The sequence below is a fragment of the Physcomitrium patens genome, chromosome 13 (genome assembly GCF_059467195.1).
Source record: "Physcomitrium patens ecotype Gransden chromosome 13, ASM5946719v1, whole genome shotgun sequence".
Taxonomy (NCBI): domain Eukaryota; kingdom Viridiplantae; phylum Streptophyta; class Bryopsida; order Funariales; family Funariaceae; genus Physcomitrium; species Physcomitrium patens.
The window spans coordinates 2889083-2914237 of record NC_143422.1 but is presented as its reverse complement, the minus strand read 5'-3'; the positions used below and the strand labels follow the sequence as shown (position 1 = coordinate 2914237).

Sequence of the window (25155 nt, the reverse complement as noted above, 5' to 3'; positions counted from 1 at the left end):
AGATAAAGCCTTATCAAAAAAATTTGATATGGGTTGAAGAAAAATGTTAAAGATCTATTATTGACAATGCCTAAGGCAAAATCTTTGAAACAATTTATTACTCAAGTCATTGCATGCAACAATTAATTATTTAAAAGACTTCAAGAACAAAGACTTGGCTAGAGGGGAAGAAATCAAATAATGACGATTGCTCCCAAGTTTTTAGAAATTCATTCATTAAGGCCAAAATCAATGCAAATTCATACAATATATTTTAAATACCTCACAAAGCAATAAAAGACTTGACGACGTCAAGAAGATTTATGCTTATATTGTGGAGAAGCTAAAGACACTGCTTAACATTCTCTAAACAAAAAAGGCAACTACAAAATGAAAAGCATGGTTGCCAAAGAGGCCAATATGTCAAAAAATGAATTTTTTCAGCTATAATAAAGACCTTGCGGTTGAAATCTTACATAAATCCTAATAAAGGTCATATTCTCTCCTCAAATCTTTCACTTTATTTTACAATAGAAGTTTATTTAGGACCAAAATTCACAAAGTCTTATCTTTATTAGATTCAAAAGCCTTAGTCTGTTTTATAGGTAAAGATTTTGTCAAAAAATAAGAGATATTATTAATCAAAAAAACTAAACTTGTACATGTAGAAGTCTTAGATTGTCGCTTGCTATCTTTTGGAGATGTTATACATGAGATTATTCCTTTAGATATAACAATTAAAGATCATAATATAATTATAATATTTAATATTATAAGATCTCTATCTAATTTGATTATTTTAGGATTAGCTTGATTAAAAAAGTATAATCCTTATATAGATTGGATTTATTATAACCTTAATTTTTTTAGTAGTTTAATCCAAAATCTCCTTAATCAAGTAGAAATACATAAGTCTAATATATCCAAACCCTTATTGATAGGTGTGAAAGCTTTTATGCATATCACAAAAATAAAAGGTTATCTTTTGCTTTATATGCCATGCTTATTTTTTTATAATGAAAAGACATCAAGTAATATTCTTAGCCAATATTAAGATTTTCAAGATATTTTTGAAAGAAAGAATGTAGATATTCTTTTAGTGCATCATCCTTATGATTGTTCCATTGATCTTTATGAAGGAGCTCAACCAATATTTAGATCAATCTTTAGCCTATCACAAAACAAGTTAGCTGCACTCAAAGAATACATTGATGAGAATTCAGCTAAATATTTCATATGTCATTTTAAATCTCTAGCCAAGGCTTTTATCTTATTTATGAAGAAAAAAGACAAATCTTTAAGGTTGTATGTGGACTATTGAGGAGTCAATAAGATCACCATCAAGAATAAGTATCCTCTACATTAGTTTTTGGACTTCTTGATCAATTGAATCAAACAACAAATTATATAAAAATAGATCTTTGATGAGCATATAATCTGATATGTATTAAAATAAGAAATGAATAGAAAATTACATTTCAAACCAAGTATGGACATTTTGAATATAATATCATGCCTTTTGGACTCACAAATGCACCAATTGCTTTTCAACACCTAATGAATGATGTCTTTTATGAGTTTCTTGATGATTTTATTGTCTATTATTTGAACAATCTCTTAATTTATTCTAAGATTATAGAAAGGCATGAATTTCATATTTGTTGTGTATTACAAAAACTTAGAGATGTAGGAAAATATGCCAAGTCAAAAAAAAATATATTTCACACTATTCAAGTTGGCTTTCTAGAATACATCATTTCCAATGAAGGATTAATGATGGATCTGAAGAAGATTCAAACTATCATGGATTGAAAGATTCCAAAAATAATAAGGGACGTACAATGCTTTTTGGGCTTTGCTAATTACTATTGGATCTTCATCAATAATTTTTTTCAAGTCGTAGCTCCACTTATACATTTAACTTATAAAAACAAACTTGAGTGGAATAAAGAAGCTAAATTATTGTTTGATACTTTAAAAAAAGAGTTTATTTTTGTACCAATCTTATATTGTGTTGGATTTTTTAAAGGTAGTTTTTTTTATAGAAAAAAATGCATTAGACTTTGTCTAAAGTGAAATACTATCATAAATAGGAGTAGATGACAAACTCCATCCAATAGCTTTTTATTCCAAAAAAAATTCAGCACTCAAGATTAATTATGAGAAACACAACAAAGAACTTCTTGCAATTGATGATTAATTTCAAGAATGGGGTCATTATTTAAAAAGAAACTTGAGTCTAATCTCAATATATACATATAACAAGAAGCTTGAATATTTCATGTCGACACATATTTTCAATTGTTACAAAGCTCATTGGAGCATGTCTTCATCAAGATTTTATTTCAAGATTACTTATTGATTTGAAAAACAACAAGGTTTATTTGACCCCCTTTTTAGACATTCTTATCTTACATCAAAAGAAGGAGATGTATCTTTTATCAATAAAGAACAATTTTCTTGAAGCTAGAGCATTTTCACCTTCGAGCTATAAAATCAATATTAATTATTGATTCAACATTTGACAAGCAAATTCAATCAAATATGTCCTATGATCCTTTTATCCTTGATACTTCTAAGTTTGAATTTAAGAATAAACTACTCTATTTTATAGGAAAATTATACATTTTAGAAGATAGAATACAATTATATGTTTTTGAAACTTATCATGACTTTTCAACAACTAGATATTTTGAATACAATAAGACTTTGGAGCTAATATCAAGAGATTTCTGGTGGCCTCAAATATGGAAGGCAGTCAAAGACTTTGTACAATCATGTGATATTTGTTCAAGATCCAAAACTCCTTGCCATTGACCTTATGAACTTTTTCATCCATTACCTATTCCTAAACAACCATGGTCTTCAATTTCTATGGATTTTATCATGGATGTTGTAGTCTCACGTTTGTATAATTCTATATTCATGGTACTAGATCTTTTTATCAAGATGGCATATTTTGTACTATGTACAAAATCTATCATATGTAAAAGAATGGCTAAACTTTTTTTAAATAACATGTATCGCTATCACGGATTGTATAAAGCTATTATATTGGATATGGGGACTTAATTTATATTAAGATTTTGGAGAATCCTTATCAAAATTTTAAAGGTAGATATAAAGCTTTCTTTAGCTTTTTATCCTCAAACTGATGGATAAATGGAATGGGTGAATTAAGTTTTTGAACAATACTTGAGGTATACCATCAACTATCATCAAGATGATTGGACAATTCTTTTACCATTCATAGAATTTACGTATAATAATTTAATATATTCTTCTACTCAACAAACATCTTTTTTTACCAATTATGGTTATCATCTACTACTTGATACTTTTGACTTTTTAGAAGTTGATAATCGTATTGCACAAGATTTGGCAAATCATTTGTAAAAGCTACATGTAATAATGAAGGCACAATTAAAGAGAGTTCAAGAATGACAAAAAATTAATGTAGATGCCTATTGCAAGAAATAACTTTAATTCAATATAGGTGACAAAATATGATTATTTGACATAGTATCAAGACTATTTGTTCTTATGACAAGTTGCACTATTGTAGGCTTGGACTTTTTCATATTAGTGAATAAATCAATCCTATTATTTATCAATTTTATCTACGAGAGTCTATAAATATCTACCTTGTATTTTATGTGTCCTTTTTGGAGCCATATAAGATAGTGAATATCTTGAGAAGAAAACAAATACCACCTCTTCTTATAGAAGTAGATAATAATCAAGAGTTTGAGGTAGAAAAAGCTTTAGATTCAAGGTGGCGCCAAAATAGATTGGAATATCTTGTTCATTGGCACAAATATGATATTAGTGAACTGACATAAGAGCCGGCAATGAATCTTGTAAATACAATAAAGAAAGTTGAAGCTTTTCATCGATAATATCCATCAAAATCAAGATAAAGAATAACAAATCTTTATTATAAAAGAAACAAGTTCAAAAGAAGATAACACTCTACCTTCTATCTTTCTTTGTAGCTTTTGTGTATTTGTGATACTAAGAAGATGGAGAAGCAACAACTAGTAGATTTAATTTAAGAGCTTTCATTTGTAGACTTACCAAATGAGACATTACAATTGTGACAACCTTCAAGATGACAAAATCAAGATAAAGATCCTCAAGGACGACATGTCTTTCTCTAAATAGATGGCGAGATACAATGTATTTGGTATCATGACCTTGGAAGAAACTCTCAATGTTTGGTGATTTTATTAGAGGTAGAAACAATTCCTCACAGTGTTCCAAATGTTTTATTTGAAAGAAGTTACAAAGGCCTCAACAAAAATCAAACAATAAGGTGGTCTTCTTGTCCTGATACGGGACACTATCAATAGTTGATAAGACCTGTCAACTATTTTTGAAGAGATCAACGTTCAAAGTATATAAGAAATACAATTGCTGCATCTTAGATTTTCTCAACAGATGAAGATCACTTCTTGTAGAACTTATCCCTAGGAAGAGGAGTAATGTCACGAATATATATACGTACTCTAGTAAATACCTACATGATTAGGTAGAAGTAGGTAAAAATAAATAAAAATAAATAAAAATAAATAAATTTCATAATATCTTCTAAAGAAGCTTTTCAAAAGCTTCATAGACACTAATTTGACTTAACATGTGTTTGTAGTTGATTGGTAGGCTAGAAACTTAATCAACAAGTTAATCACGTGTTGGTAGCTTACAAAACAAGTTAACTAGATAGGACACATACAGAAAACTTGCAAGTTAAAATACGTGTCTTGCAAAGTCAACATGTTTTAGAGGTCCTATACAACATCGCCATATAGCTCCTAGTTAAGATTATATATGGAAGCAAGAGTAAAGCCTTCTTTAATCTTGTCAATACCTTTCTAGTCCTTAGTCTTGTTTCAAGACTTTCTAATCTTCTTGTTTTTGGCAATAGCCATTCTAGTTTAATAAAATATCATCTTTGAGTGACTTTCTAGTACTTTTCAATATCAAAAGAATGTATTGAAGATTTCTTTCTTCGAGATTCATGTCCTTAACATAGATCCAACTTAGTTACATAGTTGCCATGGCAAAAATTAACACAGTAGATTGTAAAGCTTTGATAAGAATGATTTCTATTGTGCTTATTGTATACTATCTTCGATGCTTTATAACATCTAATAATTAGTATTGTTTTTGCAACAATTGATATCAATTTATAGAAAAGATTATATATATATATATATATATATATATAACATGTAAATTTAATTAGACATGAAATTTAAAAAGTTTAATGTATATTAAGAAGGTATTATCATTAGTATTTATTTTATAATCTTTAAACAATGTTTTGGTTGTTTAAATAAGTTAGATGAGTTAAATATACAACTCTCAATTAATATGCAAAAAACTCAAGTTCTTCATCTTTCTAAAAGTATTATTATTAGTTATTTAAAATTCAAATATAAGTTAGAAGAAATAATATATATATATATATATATATATATAAATGAAAAGAAAAGAAAAACAATATATATACATTAAGCAAATCCAAATCAGTCCTTAGAATACAATTACATGATGCTATTATGAAAAAATAATTGTTGCTATTCTATTTTTATCCTTCATAGATTATCAACATTTTTTTATTTTTTATTTTTTTTAACAATACATGAAAGATAACATATACAATTTCATATATAATCAATAAACCAATAAACAAATTGTGGAGGAAGAAAAAGCCAAGTACTTTAACAAAACATCTCCTTAAGTGAGATTTTACTCCAAGATTTTATCTATACTATAAGTCCTAGGTTCTAATTAAACCATTGCATGCCCACTATTTGTGTATTGCTCTAAGTATATAACAAACTAGTCAACATATATTGATGAATAAAACTTGCAACATTTACAAGATTTAACATAAGCTAAAATTTACTAGGCTAGTCTAGTGAGTACTACTCCACCACTAAGTGCTAAGTCCAAGTCAAGAAGTCAAGGCCAATAAAGCCAAGTGAAAGAAAAAAAAGTCATACAATTGCATAAATTTTTTGGAATTCCTTCTTCTAATCTACTTCTATTTTAGAGATAATTTTAACTCTATTGTTGTGTAAAAAGGAACTAGTGGTGGGGCTCTGAATAAAACCTATCCTTCACTGACATTGGTTTAGGAATTGCCAAGAGAGTGATGTAGAGATTGCCAATAAATAACCTATTCGTGCTAGGAGCTGAAGGGTGCTAGACAATACAGAGATTCCACGTTGTATTAGCATCACATGTATCACTTGGCATTTTTGTGAGATGCAAGCACTTAATAACAAAGTTTTAAAGTATTGGGGTTTGTTGGTGTCAGAGCAACCCCAACTATACCGCAAGTGAAAGGTTGCCGATTGACGCAAGAAGAATGTGAGTTTCTTGAACACAGAATGGTATAATCAACAATGAAAAATCCGCTGCACTTCCAATGTTTATAGGAAACAGTAAAGAACAAACTGCGCCTGAGGTGCCCAGTGAATATCGCCTCAAACTGGGAGGCTACTCCTGGACGCAAACAATGCAAAAGAATGAGTGCATCGATTTGCACGCTATAGATATACAAAAAATGATTTACAGCTCGAAGTCACAGCTCTAAGCAAGGAAAAAAAGTTAAGCTTTCTCCAACTCAAAGTGGGCTCCCTTTGTGGAGGATCTCAGCAACCCTTCATGTAATTGCCCATCGTACACAATGGGCTTGATCTTTGGAATGTGAGGAACAGTATCTGCATCATCCCTTCTGCTGAGGTTGTTCTCAAAGACCGAAGAGGATGCAGTTAGGTCAATTTCTGTCCCAGCTTTCAGCTTCTTACGCCTCCTCTTGATTAAATGGTGCTTATCAATCACACGACCCATCAACTTCGTGCCTTCTCGTGGTTTCTCTTTATACTCAACCTTACTAATTTTCAAGGAGCTCTTCAGAGCATCGTCAGGGTAATGTTTGTACTTTCCAGTTTTCTCACCCAAAGGCCATGCTCGTTGTGATCCTGAAATGTAATTGTTTTCGTCGTCAGGGGTACTATCATCACTACGTTTGAGCGAGGAGTGACCAGAATTTTGACTTGTATAATTTATCAAACTTCCTCCAGATCCGTATCTGAGTTCGTCCTCGGCTCTCAGCGCATCGCTAGAGGAGCCCGCTTTCCTTTTCCTTGGTCCCTGGTACACTCTAAAACTTGGTCATTTTTCTCCATTTCGGCATAATCTGGAGTGGTAGTGCAATTGAATTCGAAAGACTACAAGTGATGTTTCTGCATCGTGTAAGGTCACGGCCTTAGACTAGCAGGAATGACAGCAAGGACACAACTCAAGGAACGCAAATGTACAAAATGAAGACAAGATAGCAACATCTTGACCCAGGGGAAGAGCAAATGAAATATTACTTTGTTCAATTTGTTGAGGCGCTTCTGTCGTTCCTTAGCTCGCAAAACCGCAGCTTTGATGCCATTATTGTCCATCCAACCCTCTGGCCATAATTCCGCCAACTGCAAAACACGAATATGATTTTTGTAGTCAGTGCCTCTACACCCTTTAATGTAGAACTCATTGTTTACAAAACTTATGAATTGTTAGGACACCATAGTTTCTTTGACTTGAGCGAGGTCTAATTTGATAATACAGCCACAACGATGTGAATTTAAAAGAGTTGAATACCTCAAAATAAAGCTTCCGAATTTGCGGTCCCTTATGCTCATCCATTCCCTGTGACAGCAATATAACCATACACAATCATACTCCAATCAAGCAATAACTTTGTGGAAGAGGAGGATTGTAACATGACCCCTGAATTACACAAATATGATGTCGTCCATTGCAGGTGCTTTAAGTTATCACATGATTCACTTGGTAATGCTTAATCCACACTGATGCTCTCTCTTGAGTATCTCGGCAGACAACGCATGACTTGTATGAAATGAAGCAGAACAAAGTTTTCACTATTGGCGTGTGTCTACCTAGTGCAAATAAACACTTGTGCTACCAAGAAATATTAAAAGAATTGAAGGCGCTATGCACGACAGATAGAGCTAGTGAATGACCAAGACAAATACCTCCAGATACTGATCGTAAAGATTGCAAAGAAGATCCTCAATAGCATGATCCCACTTATATTTCTCAGCGGATGAGCCTGCTTTCTCCACTGTCGAAGGTCCTGCCTGGAAGTCATCTGAGGAGCCCTCTCGTACCTCAGCATTCTGAAACCAGTCATGTTTTTTGGTATAAGGTTCTCCAGCTCCTCAGGAATGGTGCAAGTAAATAATAAAATGTACGAGTCTAGCCTAACGGAATTGCTCACATTTTGTCATGATCAATTACTTCAGAACCAAAACTCTTCAGCCCACGGAAGTATCAGACCACAGAATAAAACATACCTTGAACTTCGTCACTTGGTTCCTCACCATTTCTGTGACTTCCCGTTTAATATCTAATAACCGACCTTCTTTTTCTTGCTTAGCTGACAACCCATGCTCCACCATCTCTTTCAAATTCCTCTGCAAGACATGAAGCACAAACAAATGAAACGAAGGAACCACTTCAAAACTGAGCAATTAGAATATGAGTAGAAATTGTGTGGAAAGAACCTAAACATCAGTCTATGAGGAGTTTCAAAATCTTGTTAAAAATAACATGCTTCACGAGTGTAAATAAATGAAGAAGCTACTGAACGAACCTTCAAGGTATTCGGACGCATGATGTGGCCTAAAATGCCATGAAGTCGCTCCACAAGTTCATCCGGAACCTTCCCTTGTTTCGCCTGCTGCTCTTCGCCAAAACACGGACTGTAAATCTTCTGATAAAAAAAAATTGAAATTGCCAAGAAGAACAAACAACGGCACAAACTTATTCCATCCATAAATCTGCACAGAGGTAATTCCCGCTCTTCAGTTCATAATACTAGACAAAAATATGTTAATAAGTGACAACGATACGGAATGGATCAACAAGTCTTCACAGGTCTCAGTGAACCTCACCGCTAGTCTTGCGACTTTGGCCAGCCTTGTCTTCACTTCCCTCGGCAAACGCTTTGCCTTCGCTCCAGGCTGCGATAGTGCCTCTTGCTCTTCTCCTTCAGGTGAAGGGGGACAAACTGTTGGCAAAATCCATTCTATATAAGAAAGCTACTATCACTATGATGCAACATGTTAAAAAGAAAATATAAGAATAAACATATGACACGTTTTAATGTTCACAATCACTCCAGGGATTCCCTAACAACATGAAGACCAATCGAACATTTTTCTTCATAGAATCGTCGGAACAATTTACTCAAGGTTACGCCCGATTTAGAACTTCGACAGCCGCCGAGCAACACGAAGGAAAAATATAAAGAGCATTTAAATCCTGTCTAAAAATGAAGACAAACTTACGCAATGCTACCATCTTGATAAGATCTTGGATAGCCCTCTCCATGACCGTACCCTTAGGCCACCCACGTCTTCCTGGACTAGGTTCTTTTGGTCCTGGTGATAATGACTTCTGCTCCAGACTCAGGTTACAGGTGAGTCCAAAGAACAGTGTGATTGAAGTGGCACATGGAGATCAAAGTCATGACCGATGGAAGCACAAAAATAAAGGAACCAAACCTAAATGCATCTACAAAGTAATCGAATATAAGCATCATGTTGGAAAGTCACATTCGGAACATGGTACTTTAAATAATAACTCAAGGGAAATTATAACGACATCAAGCGCCTAGCGTACAATGCCAAAGTTACTACAAATGACATGGAAGTCTAACCGTGTAACCAGCAACTGCATGTCCTGCGCCGCCGTCAGAGTCTTTAGCTCCGTCCTCTTTCCCTGATTGTTGAATCATCTTCATTTTCAAACTTTCCGAAACTTTCATAACTCCTTTCGGTTCTCTAGCAGCCTGTTTCCACTTCTTCTCTTCGAAAGATGAGCCATACCTGTACTCTGATTTAATTTGGATATTTCTCCCTCCACCGAAAACGGATTCTGTGTTCAGCATAGCTGTTGTCTCCAGTAGTCTCTCAACGACTCCTCCATTGTTATCAACATCTACAAACAATTTCCACCACACATACTCACAATCCTCAATATCAATGCTTGTAAAATTCTCATAATCTTGAAATTAATACACCTTTTAAAATGTCAGGTTTACCTGCAAAATCTAGCTTTTCCTGCTTGTAAGAAACCCTTGAGGGCCCGGCAGAGCCTTGACGAAAAGCGTCACTATCACTGGAAATCTCCTCAGGATCACTTGATTGAGCTTTGTTCAAAGTGTGCTCGTTGGATACCTGTGTCTCACCTCCAGCAAAGTTGTGTGAATGCGAGGGAAATTGTCTAGAACCTTGCATTATCCGTCCTTTCATTCGTCTTTTAACCTCTTTTTCATCTTTTTTGTCTTTCTTAGATTCCCTACGCCTTCTCTTCTTAGGTTGCACAGCTGGACTTGGAGATGGTACACTTCTGCTCGGAAAAAAAGTAAAATTCATCAGTTGACCGGAATGCAGAGAATTAGTTGCGTTCACAAGCATCTACTATTAATACGTTTCAATTGAAATGGACTAAGCGTGGAAGTACCAAATCAGATTCATTTTGATCAAATGCTGAGCTCCAGTTTCGCAATTCATTCGTAGTGCTATCACTGCATCTTCTAATACAGTCACATAGCACTACTTGACGTTTTAATTACTACCAACATCCAAGAAAATTGAAGACTCTTCTATGTCTAAATTCTGAACGCAAAACAAAGTTGAAAAAGTATATTAAGTTGAAGATAATAATGATGAGGAAACAAACATTTTCTCAAGAGCTCCTCTGTTGATAAAGAACCCTGTATGTTTTGTCTTAGCCTCCTCCACCATGAAATACTCATTCTGAGTCACAAGAACGAAAAGTGTCGGAAAATATATATCCATGCAAGTGTGTTCAGCAATACACTGTTCTTACTTGCATTGAATATCTACCGTCCTAACCAGAGAAATCAACATAGAATCAGATGGTTACAATCGCATTTAATAGCAACAAAGAAGCACCTTGATTTCCAGAAATTGCTGCTACAAAGAACTGGACAGGCCATCAAGAACCACTGACTTTAACTCTACACTTCGCTCTATTCACATAAACTACAACAAATACACTGTGAGCAAAGACTAAAGAGCCGAAATCACGAGAAAGTATTAGTAGGTGATCACACACCAGTTCCTCATCATCAATAAAAGGATCGTCAGTGTCATATTGATCCTCGTCAGGGGTGTCCTCGGCACCGTCATCATCACTATCTCCTCCCTGTGGCGAATTCAAAATCAAGATCAAAAGCAAGTAGTATATTCAGCTTCAATCAGCTGTGACGGATAGCCGATGGTAAAAAAAAAATCTCTCAATTTCATATCAGAAATGCGGTAGTTGTCACCAGACCGAGCTGCATATTACCTTGTACAAACGCTCAATCCTCTCTATCACAGAGCTAAATCTGTTGGGAACTTGAGGTAGTGGATCGTCGTTTCCAGTCACAGAGCCAGCACCCTTCTGCAATTCATGATTGATAACAACATTCTTCTTAAAAACAAAAAATAAATTAGAAGAAATAAGAATCGAATTCCAATTTTCCCAGTTACAAACCGACTTACTCTGAATCATTCGATTGAAACAATCAACACAAAAGGACAGTACAACGTTCACATTCTCAGCGGAGTGAAGCGACTTGTACACAACAGAGCAGCGCAACCTCAACAACAGACAATGACGATAAGCAGGGAGACAAAATAAAATATAGTCAATTCCCAAACGAACACGCTATACTAGCTCAACCATCAAAACCAGTCGGTAGAGACCGGCGAGACAAACGCATCATGAACAACTCACAACCATTCCGACAACACCACGAATAACCACAAAAAAAAAAAAAAAAAAAAAAAAAAAAAAAATCAGAACAGCGACAACACCATACCTCAGGTGCGATTCGGGCTTCTAATGCAGGATTGGCGCCTGCGGGGGCGTCCGACACTCTGGCAGACACCAGCTTCCCCTCCGCATCCGACACCAGCTTCTTCCATGAAACGACTGTAGTTTCCTCATCCTTCAGCTCCACGAAGAATCGCTGCCGGGATGGCATGGCAGACAGAGAACTGGCGAACTAGCAACCCTAAACCGAGCGGCAATCACGCACTCGTCCTCTGTAAACCCCAACCTCATAACAATACAACCATCGAACTAACGGATAAAAGACCAAAAAACAAAAACGAAACCAAAATAATAATAAAATAATAAAAATAAACCATCACAAGTTAGAAAACGACACTACGAGTTCGGTAACTATCAGAGACAGCCCTAATTCACGATGCAGGTGCATGCTGTGACGATGTGTGCACCGCGAGAGCAGCACTACAACAAAGTGGCGACGAAATCTAAGCCTGATCCGAGCTCCAAAGCTTCTCTTCCTCCTCCATCTCCGCCGAGCCCACCTCCGCGCTTCCTTAGGTCTCCGTGTTGCGACGCTTGTTGTCCACGAGTTTTGGCTATGTCCATCGTGGTAGGCCACCTGGCAAGGAGAGGAAATATGACCCCCAGTTAACACTTAGCCCTAAAAATTGAAAGATATATATATATAAATGGGTTTGTGTGAGTGAAGGTGTGAGTAATAGCTTGATTGGTTGTGTTTGTTGCTGGATGCTTTGGAGTTACTCCCAATTATTGTGTGTAATTGCATGTCATGAAAGAAATAGGCCATAATTGGCAATGCATGATGTTGTTGTTTACAAGAGTAAGAGTGTGCCACGTTGGCTGATGCTCTACTATCTTGATCTTTGGTTGTGAATGCATAATGGAGTTTTTTTTTGTTTTGTTTTTGTTTTTGTTTTCTCTCTTTTTGAATGTAAATTTGTGTGTGGATGTGTGTAGAAGATAAAGAAATGTGTTGCATTGTTAGAATAATTTCTAATTAAAAGTTGAATTGAAGGACACTTCACCATTGACTTTGGTTGACTGATTTTAATAACTTGATTTTTTATTTTTATTTTTGTTTTTCTATCCGAGTTTATAAAAACAAAGACTCATTCCTGTTGAAATGTAACAATAGCAAGTCTATGATTACTTATTATATACTTTCACTTCAGCTTTTATACAAACATTGGCAAGTTCAATAATGATACAATTCATCAAACAGGGTTCGCTAAGTTCTGACTTTGAAAATAATAATTCACAATCCTTAAAGTATTGATATCGTTAAGTAATTACATTTATAAAAGATTCTCTTAAGTTTTGATACTGCTTTCATTACTTATAGGAAATATTAAACAAAAAACAGAATGTAAATTTTCATGCATGTATTAATTGTTAATTTTCATTACTTGAATTGTATAGGACTTTCAAAAGATTCGCCAACTTACTTCTGTGTGTTGCTGTTTTACAAACTGACTACGAGGTCCAATTTCCTTTGTTCTTCATCTTTCTATTTTTATACACACACGCCCAAACACACACACAAATATATATATATATATATATGAATGAATTACTGTGCTAGACTGAGAGGAAAATTTATCTGGCGATCAAAGTAGATCAAGTTAGTCTATTCTGCAAACACGCACCCTTTAGAGCCTTTTTCCCTTGTCAGAGAAGTCTAATAATTCTTCTTTCCAACCTTCCTAGCTGTGGCTTCTAGGATGCAACACAAACAAGCCCCATCGTCTGATTCTAAATCAAATACATTAAATTGACACATGGTTTGAAGAGCAATCAGGAGCAAAGTTTTAGCTTAACTTGGTATTGGCACAGTGAGAACCAAGCATTAAGAAAATTTGTCTATCATTGCACAACAACATCATCAAGCAGCACTGCCCCTGATTCTCTGCAACTATCTGAGGCATCTACCAGCTTGTGTACTCATACACCGAAGCAGATCTGAGTTAGAGAGATGATGCATTCCATCTGGGAAGTTTACCTTGGGTTTAAATTGATGCATATGCCAGAGGAACTACACCTTGCAGGCCGCAGTCAAGGTTTGCACCAGGATCTTGAACTTGGAATTTGTTTTGAAGAAAGTCCAAATAGTGGGAGATTCGTGACAGCATGCGAGGATCATCTCCATGGCCACACTCAACGTCGCTGGCCTTAATGTTGATGGTCATTCCAAAGCCGGGTTTACGATTTGCAAGTGTATCATTCTTCGTCGGCACCCACTTCCCGATCATAACTTCATGAGGAGATGGCCTTGTCTTGGCAGGGGTCATCCAGTACCAAATAGCTGCTTGCCATGCTATGGTTTCGTTTTGGGCGAGGATCTCAGGATGATGCAACAAGTCCTGCTTCAGAGCCTTCCCAGTTGGACCGTAATTGTAGTTCCTGAAACGCTCTCACGATTGATTAGTTAATGTGTTTAGGAAGCCTCTACGCCCAGCACAACTTCGATGTGTATGCTGTGGAAGGTCATCTCAAATTTCTAATTTTTCAAGAAACAAAGAATTGCAAAAGACAGTCAGCAATTGCTTATCAAACTGAATACGTTCTCAAGTTAGTTGCATGAACCACCCTTGCGGAGAGGAGATATCTCGAGACTTTTACCAGTAGAGAGGAAAGGCTCCACGTCCATAGTAACCAGCACCTGGTGCACATGGATACAGCAAATCGCCAGTCTTGCAGTAGTCTTTCATGGGAGCGAGCTCTTGGTTGTAGCATAGTCCCCATGCGGTAGGACCATCTTTGGCCATGCTCCATCCACCTATTCACCATATAAAACATCCTTGTGTGATTTATCAGGAGTCTATCCGAGCTTTTAAGGGTTAAAATTCTCGGCTCTTAACATGCCAAAGTACTAGAAAACATCCAAGTTGTGTATGTGAGAGAGTTAGCCTATGGTAAATCTTCAATGCTGAACACAGTGCAGTGCAAGCTAAAACAACACCTTCAATTGTGCGGCCACGACCGGCACTCTCGCCTTCTGAGCTGGCTCACATAGAGAGAGCTCTTAATGATCTGTCAGCGACAGTTCGATTTGCCTGGTGGTATTGTTAGTACTACCGCCCAAGCGAAATGAGAACATCCTCTTGGAGAGCACCTACGGTGTATCGACAATAGTGCATCTCCACGTCATTCTGAAGTACAAAAGGAACCTCAAGGTTGGACAACAACTAGACTCATGAGAACAAGGGATCTGGTGGGAATCACCAACGTCTATGTTTTATCCACACGATGCAAAACCTTTCGGGTATACCTCGTGGCCCAGAGAAAGGTCATCATGGCGCAGCAGCAAAATTTACGCAGGCACTATCTTAGTCAAAGTAGAAGCACAAAGGTTAAGGGTGTCAATTTGTCTCCATATATTCTCAGGTTTTCTTTTACTCCTTCGAAGAAATCTAAACAAGACTTAACTGGCGAAGCTCGAATGTTACTGGCTACCCTTCACGGTTTTTCTCTGTGGCTTTCCACTTTGCATTGGTCTGCAAGAGCAGCATTCCCGAGACCAAACACACTCCACTCGCCACCGCGGACAATACACAAGCTTACAACACGAAACGTGTTTCAAAGGGCTTACACGACGTTTCGTGGGCGACGTGGGCGAAGAACGCCGCGAGCTCCCGCTTCTGCATATCGTCACCACCCACGGAGGCGAAGCCGTCCTTCTCGAACATCTGAGCTGCAGCCATGAAGCCATCGTAGGTCCAGAAGCCCGCGGCATGCGCAGCTCTGTCGTTGCGGTGTTTGAACATGTCCTCGAAAGTTTGCACCGTGAACAGATCACTGATGGTTTTGTTGCATCCGTCTTCCTTCAACTCTTTAGTGCACACCAGTCCCTTGCGTCCGTGCGCGCTCACGCCCACCACCAAGAGAGCTGCAACCAGAAGTGCGGCAGCAGCAGCCATTAGTACTTCCCTACCCATCGCAGCAATCAACCCCACAACTCCAAATGCTCGCAACCCCTTCCTCGTACTCTATCGGTCGAACTAACATTGAGTAATGCTGAGCTCCAGCTGCTGCAGCAGACCAATGCAATGTGGAAAGCCAAAGTAGAGTACAGTTGCCTGCGCTGCCATTGCATTCTGCACAGGCTCTACTGACACTGCGAGTGTGTCAGGCGTGCTCTACACCCTCACAGCTCTGGAGCTTAAGGACCCAACATCTACGCTCCAATAACTGTGGTTAAGGTAGCCGACGCATTTCTTATAGCTTAAGCATTTCAGCTTATAACTTAAGCGTTTTATATGTAGTAAGTGAAAAAATAAAATAAAAATATCCCTGTGTAGGGAAATAGAAATTAGGAGGATTCCAAGTGTTTTTACAAAATTTTCCAAAAATAGAATTAAAATAAATGTTTCGCTTAAAGATTCTCCATTATTGGATTGTATATGCCACAAGTATGGTATCAAAATGTATTGCAAACTTGTGAGGTTTTAGAGGATGGGTGACTATTGCAATTGGAACATAGATTGTATTTGGGTAACACAATTTTGCAATGGCTTCTTGAACAAAAAATGAATGCTACTCATAAGTTGCAAGTCATACACTAAAGTTTGTAGTGAAATGCACTACTGTGAGCCATTGTCATTTAATAACATGACCATTAGGTGAAAGAAGAAAGAAAATATTTTATTATAGAAGAGCCTAGTAGAAAGATATAGATAAAAAAAAACAAAGATAAATAATAAGAAGGTAATAAAAAAAATAATCTTAATATTATCTTTTTATAGAAGAGTCTTTTATTTACTTTATAGGAGCAAAAATAAGTCAAATCAAAGCAAATGAAATAAGTAATTGATATAGGCATATTTAAAAGAAGATTAAAAATAGGTTTTAGCAAAAATTACCTTAAAATATAAAGAATTGATATCTTGAAAGAACATGTTGTATACTACTATTGAAATCATATTTTGACAAACAAAATTGCACATCTACAGCAATTCTGGGATTCTTTGGTTGATTGGAAAGTTAGATTTGAGATTAGACTTGTGAGAGGATTTTTAAGTGTTGATTTCATGTGATTTTAAGATATATTGAGGTTTTAAAAGCTTTTCAAAGTGAGAGGTAATTCGGTGGATTTAGATTTTAAGAAATAAAAAGAAATTCATAAATTTGATGATTTTGTGAGTATCATTGCATATTTATGGGTGAATTTTTTTTGTTTATCATTAAGCTTTTTGTAAATGTGTGTGAAAAAGTTCATAACAATTAAGTAGTTAAATTAATGGTTGTGAGTATTTTTGTGGATTATAGTCTCAAATAATTAAAATTTAGGATCAATGAGGATATTCACAATCTTAGAACATCTGCTAGTTTGATTGAAGCAAAAACTTTTGAGAAAAATTTAGATTTAAATACCTACATATCAACCAATTTTTGAAGCAATTGAATAGTGTCATATTACATGAAGTTTGCTTAAGAATGTATTAGACACTTGGCTATAGAAGAAAAAATTGAACTTGCAACAAGATGATTCTAAAAACCCTAATAGAATTCTAAACAAACTTCAATTAAATTATAAAAATATCAATCAATCTTTAATTAAATCCAAAAGAAGTCTTAAGAACTTATAAAAGAAACATAAAGAAATCATAAATTAATCTTAATAAAATATACATAATAAAGAAATCTTAAAAAAATATCAAAAATAAAAATCCTAATCAAAATCTAATACAACCTCCAATAAATTCTAATATAAATTCCAAAAAATCCTAATGAAAGCTTAAACCAATCTCAACCAAAACTTAAACACATTCTAATCAAATTTCAAAAAAAATCATAATTAAACTTGAAACAAATCCTAATCAAACTTGAGACAAATTTTAATCAAATTCTAGACAAATTCTAATAAAATTCTAAGAAAATTTTTAGCAAATTCTAAATCCTAATCCTATGTCAAATCCTAATAAAATCCTAATCAAATCTTAAATCGTAATCCTAAATTCTAAAAAAATCCTATAAAATCCTAAATAAATTCTAATCAAACCTTAGAAAAATTATAATAAAATCCTAAATCCTAATTAATTCTAAGAAAATTCTAAATAAATTTCAATCAATTATTATAGCTATTTGGAACCTCAATAAATATTAATTGAATTAAGGATCTTGACTAAAATTTTACCCAAACTTCAATCAAGAAGCAATTAACAAACACACAAATTTGAGAAGAATTGAACTTATCAATTGCAAGAAAAACTCACAAAACCTCTTGATTGTTGGATATCATCTTTCTCTAACTTAAATGTTGATCTTTCAACATTAATTTCTCTATGCTAAACTGTTCAATTACTCCAAAAATTGGAATATGTATAGATATTTAAGTCTTAATTATTCTCACCAAATTTTGCTTTAATCCAAAACGTGTTGTAATTTTGCACCTCAATCTTATAAATTGTAATTTAGAATGTACTGTAATTTGGCACCTTCTTACACCTTATATCTTTAGAAAAATTAAGAAGCAAAATTTGGCATCTCCATCCCACAAATCATAATCCAAAATGTATTATAATTTAGCACCTCCAAACACCTTGTACCTTTGGAAAAAATAAGAAGTATAATTTGGTATTCATATCCCTCAAATTTTAATTCAAAATGTACTACAATTTGGCTCTTTTACACACTTAAAAATTTTGAAAAAATTAAAAAGTAGAAAGTGAATATAAATTCATTTAAAAAAGCATGCACTATTTTATTTCTAATTTCATCTTTCTTGATTTTTTCTATATTTTCTATGAAAATTTAAAGATTACAACTTTGCTTTCCAACCATGTAAAGAATAAAAAATAATTAGTTTTTGATATATAATTAGCTACTTCATATGTACAATTATACTAAATTTTTATAATTTATGCATATCCATTCCAAGTATAGTAAATTTTATATATTGTTTCTTGTTAACTATTATTTTAATTAGCCTTTAATTAATTTTCAACCATAAGATGTCAAAATTTATTATAAATAGGATATTGTTGTAGAAAAAATATATATTTTAAGAAAGCATATGGCTTCTAGTTTCTATTAATTTCTCTAATTTTACTTGAATACTTTCAAAACAAACCACATCCAATAAAATTTTAGTCCATCTTAAATTTCTTTGCCTTTCAATCTATTAATAAATCATTTATTATAACTTCATAGAAAATATATAGGAAAACAAAACCTTCTTAAAAAGCTTATATATTTCTTTCTAAAGAAGGTTTCTACTTTCTAAAATTTAAAATCCTAGCCCCAAATTCTAAACTCTAAACTCTAAATTCAATCTCAAAATTCTAACTTTAAATCTTTAATTTATATAAAATTTAAATATGATTTAAAAAAAAAATTAAGTTGAAGATTCTAAAGAATTGATGCCATCATATTTTACCAACATTCAACTTGTAGCTTTTTATTTTTTTATTTTTAGAGAAGCTATATATAAATCTATTACAAAGACAAATATATAGAAGATGTACATGTCAATTATCATGTTATTATTAAGAGAGATGCTTCCTTCCACTTATATCAAGAATAAGAACTCAAAGAAGATATGTAAATAAATGAGATATGTATCAAAGGGAGATGATAAAATAGAAATAAGAAAGTATATATATTTAAAAAATAAATAAATAAATAAACTGAAATAGCTATTATCAAAGACTAGAAAACTTAAGACTCTTGAAACTATACTAGAAGCAAAAAAACAAAATTGACAAGAGTAAAGATGGCTTCATTCTTACCTTCATACATACTATCTAACTAGGAGTTATGTGACAATGTACTTCTAATATATGCCCAATTTACAAGACATGTGTCTTAGCTTGCGTATCTTAGCTTGCAAGACAAGTTTCTCATATACATGCAATAGAATTAGCTTGTACTACAATCTATCAATACGTGCAATATGTGATTAATTTATTGGCCAAGTGTTCAACCTACCAATCACCTATAGAAATATATAAAAATGAATCCACATCTATGAAGCTTCTAAAAAGCCTATATATAAGATATTATAAAATTAATTTATTTTTCCTACTTCTATCCATTAATTTTTATTCTAATTTATTACTTAATTATTTTAAAATATAGTTATTTCTTTAATTTTTATTTAATAAAAATAAATATTAAATAATTATAATATTTTATGATCCTAAGATAATTTTTATATATTGTAAGAATTTGCATTATGACATTCACCTTTTCTAATTTTGCACATTCTTTGATATGTATAATCAATTCTCTTTATTTTTTTTAGATTCAATTAACACTTCTTCAAATTTTCCATTATTATTATTATTATTATTATTATTTGTTATAAAGAACCAATAAAAATATTTCTTATTAAACCTTGAATATTTTTGTTTACAAATCTTTACTTTCTTTCCTATTATTGGATTTTTGATAGTAGTTCCATCTAAGTCACCCAAAGAATAAATATAATGTTATAGACTATAGATACTACAAAAGGCCCAAACCATTTTTTTTACAGTGCTTTGTTAATGATTAAGCTATTATCATAAATTAAAATCCAATTCCTAACTTATATAGGATTAGGTCTTAATTAGTAAATCTTATCAAATATTTTTTTATTCTTTAATTCAGTTATTGAATTATATGATTAATATTTAGAATAGTGAATAATAATTCTAATATCTATATTGCAACAAATTTAACAACTTAAGATGTTAATAATTTCATATTGTAATATAATTATTAGATAAAAGAATAAATAAAGAGCAATAAATTTAAAAATAATTAGTTAAAATATTAGTATAAATATCAAACACATCAAAAATTAATTGATATTAGATAATATTTTAATTAATTTTTAATATTAAAAAACCATTAATAATAAATAATAAATATTAGAAATTTTGATTATTTTTTGTTTCCTTAATAAAGAAAACTCCTATTTACTTTGTAGAATAATAGTTAGTGTAATGTATAGTAATTTAAATATTAAAAAATTAAAAAATCCTTAGAATTACTATTAAGAGCAATTTTTAGAAAAAATATCATAGAAAGAATTAAATTAATATTTAAGAAAGATGATTTAGAAAAAAAAGTCAAATCAAATCCTAACATACAAAAATAGATACCTAATAAAAAAATAGGATTCTTTTATTAATAAAAAACACATATTTAAAAAAAATCGAAGTATTTAACTTGTATAAATTGGATTTTTAATGACTTTGTGAAAAATTATTAAAGTTAAGTTTTATATTTTTATAATACTATTTTAAGCTATAAATAAAAAATTATATTTATAAAAATATTATAAATTTTGTAATAGATCAATAATTAATTTTTATAAATCTATATATATATATATATATATATATATATATATATATATATCTATATATATATATATATATATCTTAGGTGTGTGTCCTAAATTTTAGTTTGGTTGATTTATTTGATTTAAAAGTATTAAATTTTAAGTACATTAGTATATTCACAATTGATAATTTGTAATGAACTTAAGTATAAGTCAGCAGTAAAGAAGGTTCAATTAGTGGCTTTATTTTTACTATCTAATTATAAAAAAAATACAAGTAAAATATCTATGCAACCAAAATATAAAGGACTACAAGAAGATAAGACATGACTTTATAAATGCTACATTAGATAAATTAAAAGTTGGATATGAAAGAATTTTAACAAAGTGTAGATCATGTGAATGTAAGCCAAGTACTAAAAAATTAGATATTATTAAAAAGATAAAATTATATGCAAATAAAACAAAAATTAAAAGGTCTTTAGAAGCATATATTTTTTTTTATCATATATGGATACCACATTTTAAACATGTGGCAAGTCTATTTTATGAATTATTAACAAGAAATCAAAAAAATTATTATATAAAAAAAAATTGTAAAAAAATTGAAGAAACTTCTTTCTTCACCTCTAATTTTGAAGATTGTGAATTATGAATGTAAAAGGCCTATGATAATAACAATTGATGCAAGTCCAATTAAAGTAGGTTGGACAGTTGGACAAAATAATAAATATATAAATAGATATGTAATAAGTTTTAGAACAATTTTTTTGAATATTAGACAAAGAACATATATACTAATCAAAAGAGAATTATTGAGTATAATAATAACTATGAAAATAAAAAAATAATATTTGATTGATACATTATTAATTATTAAAACATATTGGTTATATCTATTATATATAATTAATAGTTGTTTTATTTCAAATATTTATTTATTAAGATAAATAGTACATATCAAATCTATAAATTCAAAATTTAAATACATTATAAAAAAAGATAATTTAATTATTAAAATAATATCAAAGATAAGGTATTATAATAAAAAACTATAATTGATTTAAAAAATGATGTTAGTACAAATTTTTATTCTAATGCATTATCAAAAGAAAAATAAATAAATATCTTTCTTATGAGTAGACCATTATCATAAAACTTCTTGTGCATTTGGTAAGCATAGGGCTTCTTATAATGGTAGTAGTTAATGCACAAGAAGTTTTATGATAATGGTCTACTCTAATCTATTACCAGCTCTATATGGTATTTTTTTTTCATATGAATTGACCTAGTCAACAATGATATCATGTAGATCACTCTTTTTTTATCTTTTACCTATAAAACTATACATATATAATTAAGAATTTAGCTACTATTCTTAATTATATATGTATAGTTTTATAGGTAAAAGATACAAGAACTTTTGAATAAAATCTCATGGTCACTAGAACTTTTGATAAGTAATAGTACTTATTTTTCTTAATCTAATCTCAATGCCTTAATACTCTTTTCAACCTTTGAACATATCTATCACCATATCTTCTAACTCATGAATACTATAAACTTGAAGTTTTTTCATAATGTCAAAAACAACATCAAAAAGTTATTTTTCAAATGTTTCTTCTATATTCATAATATTAAGTGAAAAAAGAGCCTTCAAAGTAGCTACTCTAAATAAGTAAGCTCCTTCAACTTCCTTCAATTTAACATTCTTTAGTTCTTTTTTTTAATTAATTGCTTGCTTAAATTTACTGCATACAAGTAACTTATCTTGTCTTCAAAAATACCTCAAAAGTTCTTTTTAAGTATTTTCAAGCAAAAGGATTTCTAATGAAAAGTTAGGTTGTCATATTACATGAAGTCTTGCTTGAGAATGCACTAGACACCTGGATGTGGAAGGTAGAAGGAAAATTGCAACAAAAAGACCCTAAAAATCCTAATAGAATCCTAAATGATTCCAATTAAATCTTAATAATTCTAATTAAGCTTTAATCAAATCCAAAAGAAATCTTAAAGAAATTACAAAAGAAATATGAAAAAATCCTAAAAAAATATTAGAAAAGTCTTCAATAAATCTTAAATAAATCTTAATCAAATCTTATTTTAATTCTAATTGAAATCCAAATGGATATTAATTAAGTCTTAGATCAAATCCTTACTAATCCTAAATCAAATCCTAAATCAAACTCTAGACAAACCTTAAATCCTAAACCAACTCTAAGGTAGATTAAAACCCTAATATCTATTGATTAAACTATCGATCTTGCTCAAAAATTTATACACCTTTCAATTTCTTAGTTAAATAGAAGAAAAATTCTAAAATCTTCTTGGATATTGGTTGGCCTCCTATTCCAATCAAAATGTTGAACTTTCAATATCAATATTTTGGATTTGAATCATTGATTTTCTTCTAAAATTTATTTTAGCTGTTGATAATTAAGTCTGGTCTCCACAAAAAAAAATCTCTTCAATCCAATTAACAAATTGCTAAAGATCTTAAAAATACTTATTAACCTTCAAACTTCAATTTCTAAGACCTCAATCCACAAAAACTTTCACATACTTTGATCTAACTATTCAATTGACCTTAATTTCACAATTCACAACAAACACAAATATACACACCAATACACGAAATTGTACTTATAGATCTGCTACAAAACTCTCAAAATTGTCCAAAATATCAACCCTATTTTATTTCACAAAAATCCAAGTCATCCAAAATAGCCTTGACTTTGTAAAGTTTTTATAATGTTATTACAAATCTAAATTATATAAAATCAATGCTTATAGAAACCTTATCAAGTTTGTTCTCAAATCCCACATTTCAATATACTTAAGAACTGTGGAGTCACTGTAAGTGCATGGTTTTGTACCTCGAGATCTGATTTGGATCCAGATGGACAACTGGTCCTCTTTAAATATCATTTCTTGGCTTCTTAAGGTAAATTTTGTTAAAATCTACTCTTAACTCTTTTCTACACATACCTATAATATTTAACTTCCAAATCTACTTTGTTTTAGATTATTTATGGCCCTACATAATAAATAAAAGCTCATTTTGTAAAAAAGCAGCATTAGTACCCTTTTTTTTACTATCTTTTTGACTATTATCTATATTTCTTAGATAATTTTTTTATAATATTTTAAAATAAGATCTTCTATAATATAATATTTTCTTTTCTCTTTTATTCATTAGTTGTATTATATTACAATAACATATTTGGCAACAATAAGAAGCCTCTATAAATTTGGTCAAATGAAAAGCTTTCATATTGTTGAAGAAAATCTTTTTTCATTTAATCCAATAAAAAGACACTACTTAATTAAATAAAGATTCTATTTCATTTGGTCCAATAGTTGATTCATGCTTAGTTAAAAAAAAAAAAAACTTCATTTGTTGATTCAATTGTAAGCCTTGATTTTCAAGCTTTAACCTCTGAATCTAATCTTAATCTAATTCCAATCTAAATCCAATCAAAAATATCCTTTCAACTATTAATCTAATATTTGTGTCAACCAATTTTCAATTTACAACAAAAAAAATTATATAAACATCATATTAATGTTAATTAAATTATAAAATTAAATTTATAATAAACAAATATAATTACTTGAGTTTTAACCATTAAATATCCTATATCACAACATTGTACAAAATATAGTAAAGTGACAAGTGATTGACCAAGACCTATGGCAATTAAAAAATCTGGCATAATTTTGTTTTAAAATAATATTTTGGATAATTAACATGGTATATTACAAATATATATATATATATATATATATATATATAAAATTTTAGCCTATATGTTATAAAATAAGTTTATAAAAATAATTCATACTTTTCATAAGAATTTAATGGAACAAAATTGAAGATATTTATAACAAACAAATAAGTCAAGTTTTTTCAATAAAGAAGTGAATGAACTTATTTATAAAGAAGTGAATGAACTTATTTATAAAGGAAAAAAAATAAGTGTTATTAAATTGGAAGA

At 31.5% G+C, this 25155-nt stretch overlaps 2 protein-coding genes across 7 annotated transcripts; both read right to left on the bottom strand.

The window, feature by feature from the left end:
* Positions 1-6383: 6383 nt before the first annotated feature.
* Positions 6384-12546, bottom strand: LOC112290487 (ubinuclein-1). 6 transcript variants are annotated; one of them, XM_024536770.3, is made up of 14 exons: positions 11897-12546; positions 11380-11475; positions 11146-11235; positions 10747-10823; positions 10106-10413; positions 9722-10002; positions 9351-9459; positions 8955-9070; positions 8654-8740; positions 8355-8474; positions 8034-8177; positions 7639-7686; positions 7368-7469; positions 6384-7235 (listed from the first exon to the last, which is right to left on the bottom strand). In XM_024536770.3, exons 1-14 carry the CDS (start codon positions 12059-12061, stop codon positions 7221-7223), a joined length of 1758 nt encoding a protein of 585 aa, XP_024392538.1. In that variant the 5' UTR covers positions 12062-12546; the 3' UTR covers positions 6384-7220. The 6 variants fall into 6 exon arrangements, with proteins under 6 accessions (XP_024392538.1, XP_024392537.1, XP_024392534.1 ...); XM_024536769.3 differs by having other exon boundaries at positions 6384-7153; XM_024536766.3 differs by having other exon boundaries at positions 6384-7143.
* Positions 12547-13451: 905 nt separating this feature from the next.
* LOC112290489 (chitinase-like protein 1) lies at positions 13452-15890 on the bottom strand. The gene is made up of 3 exons (XM_024536771.3): positions 15479-15890; positions 14509-14665; positions 13452-14289 (listed from the first exon to the last, which is right to left on the bottom strand). Exons 1-3 carry the CDS (start codon positions 15822-15824, stop codon positions 13896-13898), a joined length of 897 nt encoding a protein of 298 aa, XP_024392539.1. The 5' UTR covers positions 15825-15890; the 3' UTR covers positions 13452-13895.
* Between the last annotated feature and the right edge of the window lie 9265 nt (positions 15891-25155).

Coding starts and splice junctions, on each gene's coding strand:
- LOC112290487 (XM_024536766.3), bottom strand. CDS start 12,061: ATGCCATCCCGGCAGCGATTCTTCGTGGAGCTGAAGGATGAGGAAACT. Junction 9,071..9,350: donor TATCAAGATGGTAGCATTGC/GTAAGTTTGTCT, acceptor TTTTGCCAACAG/TTTGTCCCCCTTCACCTGAA. Junction 8,178..8,354: donor ACCAAGTGACGAAGTTCAAG/GTATGTTTTATT, acceptor GACTGGTTTCAG/AATGCTGAGGTACGAGAGGG.
- LOC112290489 (XM_024536771.3), bottom strand. CDS start 15,824: ATGGGTAGGGAAGTACTAATGGCTGCTGCTGCCGCACTTCTGGTTGCA. Junction 14,666..15,478: donor CGTCGCCCACGAAACGTCGT/GTAAGCCCTTTG, acceptor TATGGTGAATAG/GTGGATGGAGCATGGCCAAA. Junction 14,290..14,508: donor GGAGCCTTTCCTCTCTACTG/GTAAAAGTCTCG, acceptor AGAGCGTTTCAG/GAACTACAATTACGGTCCAA.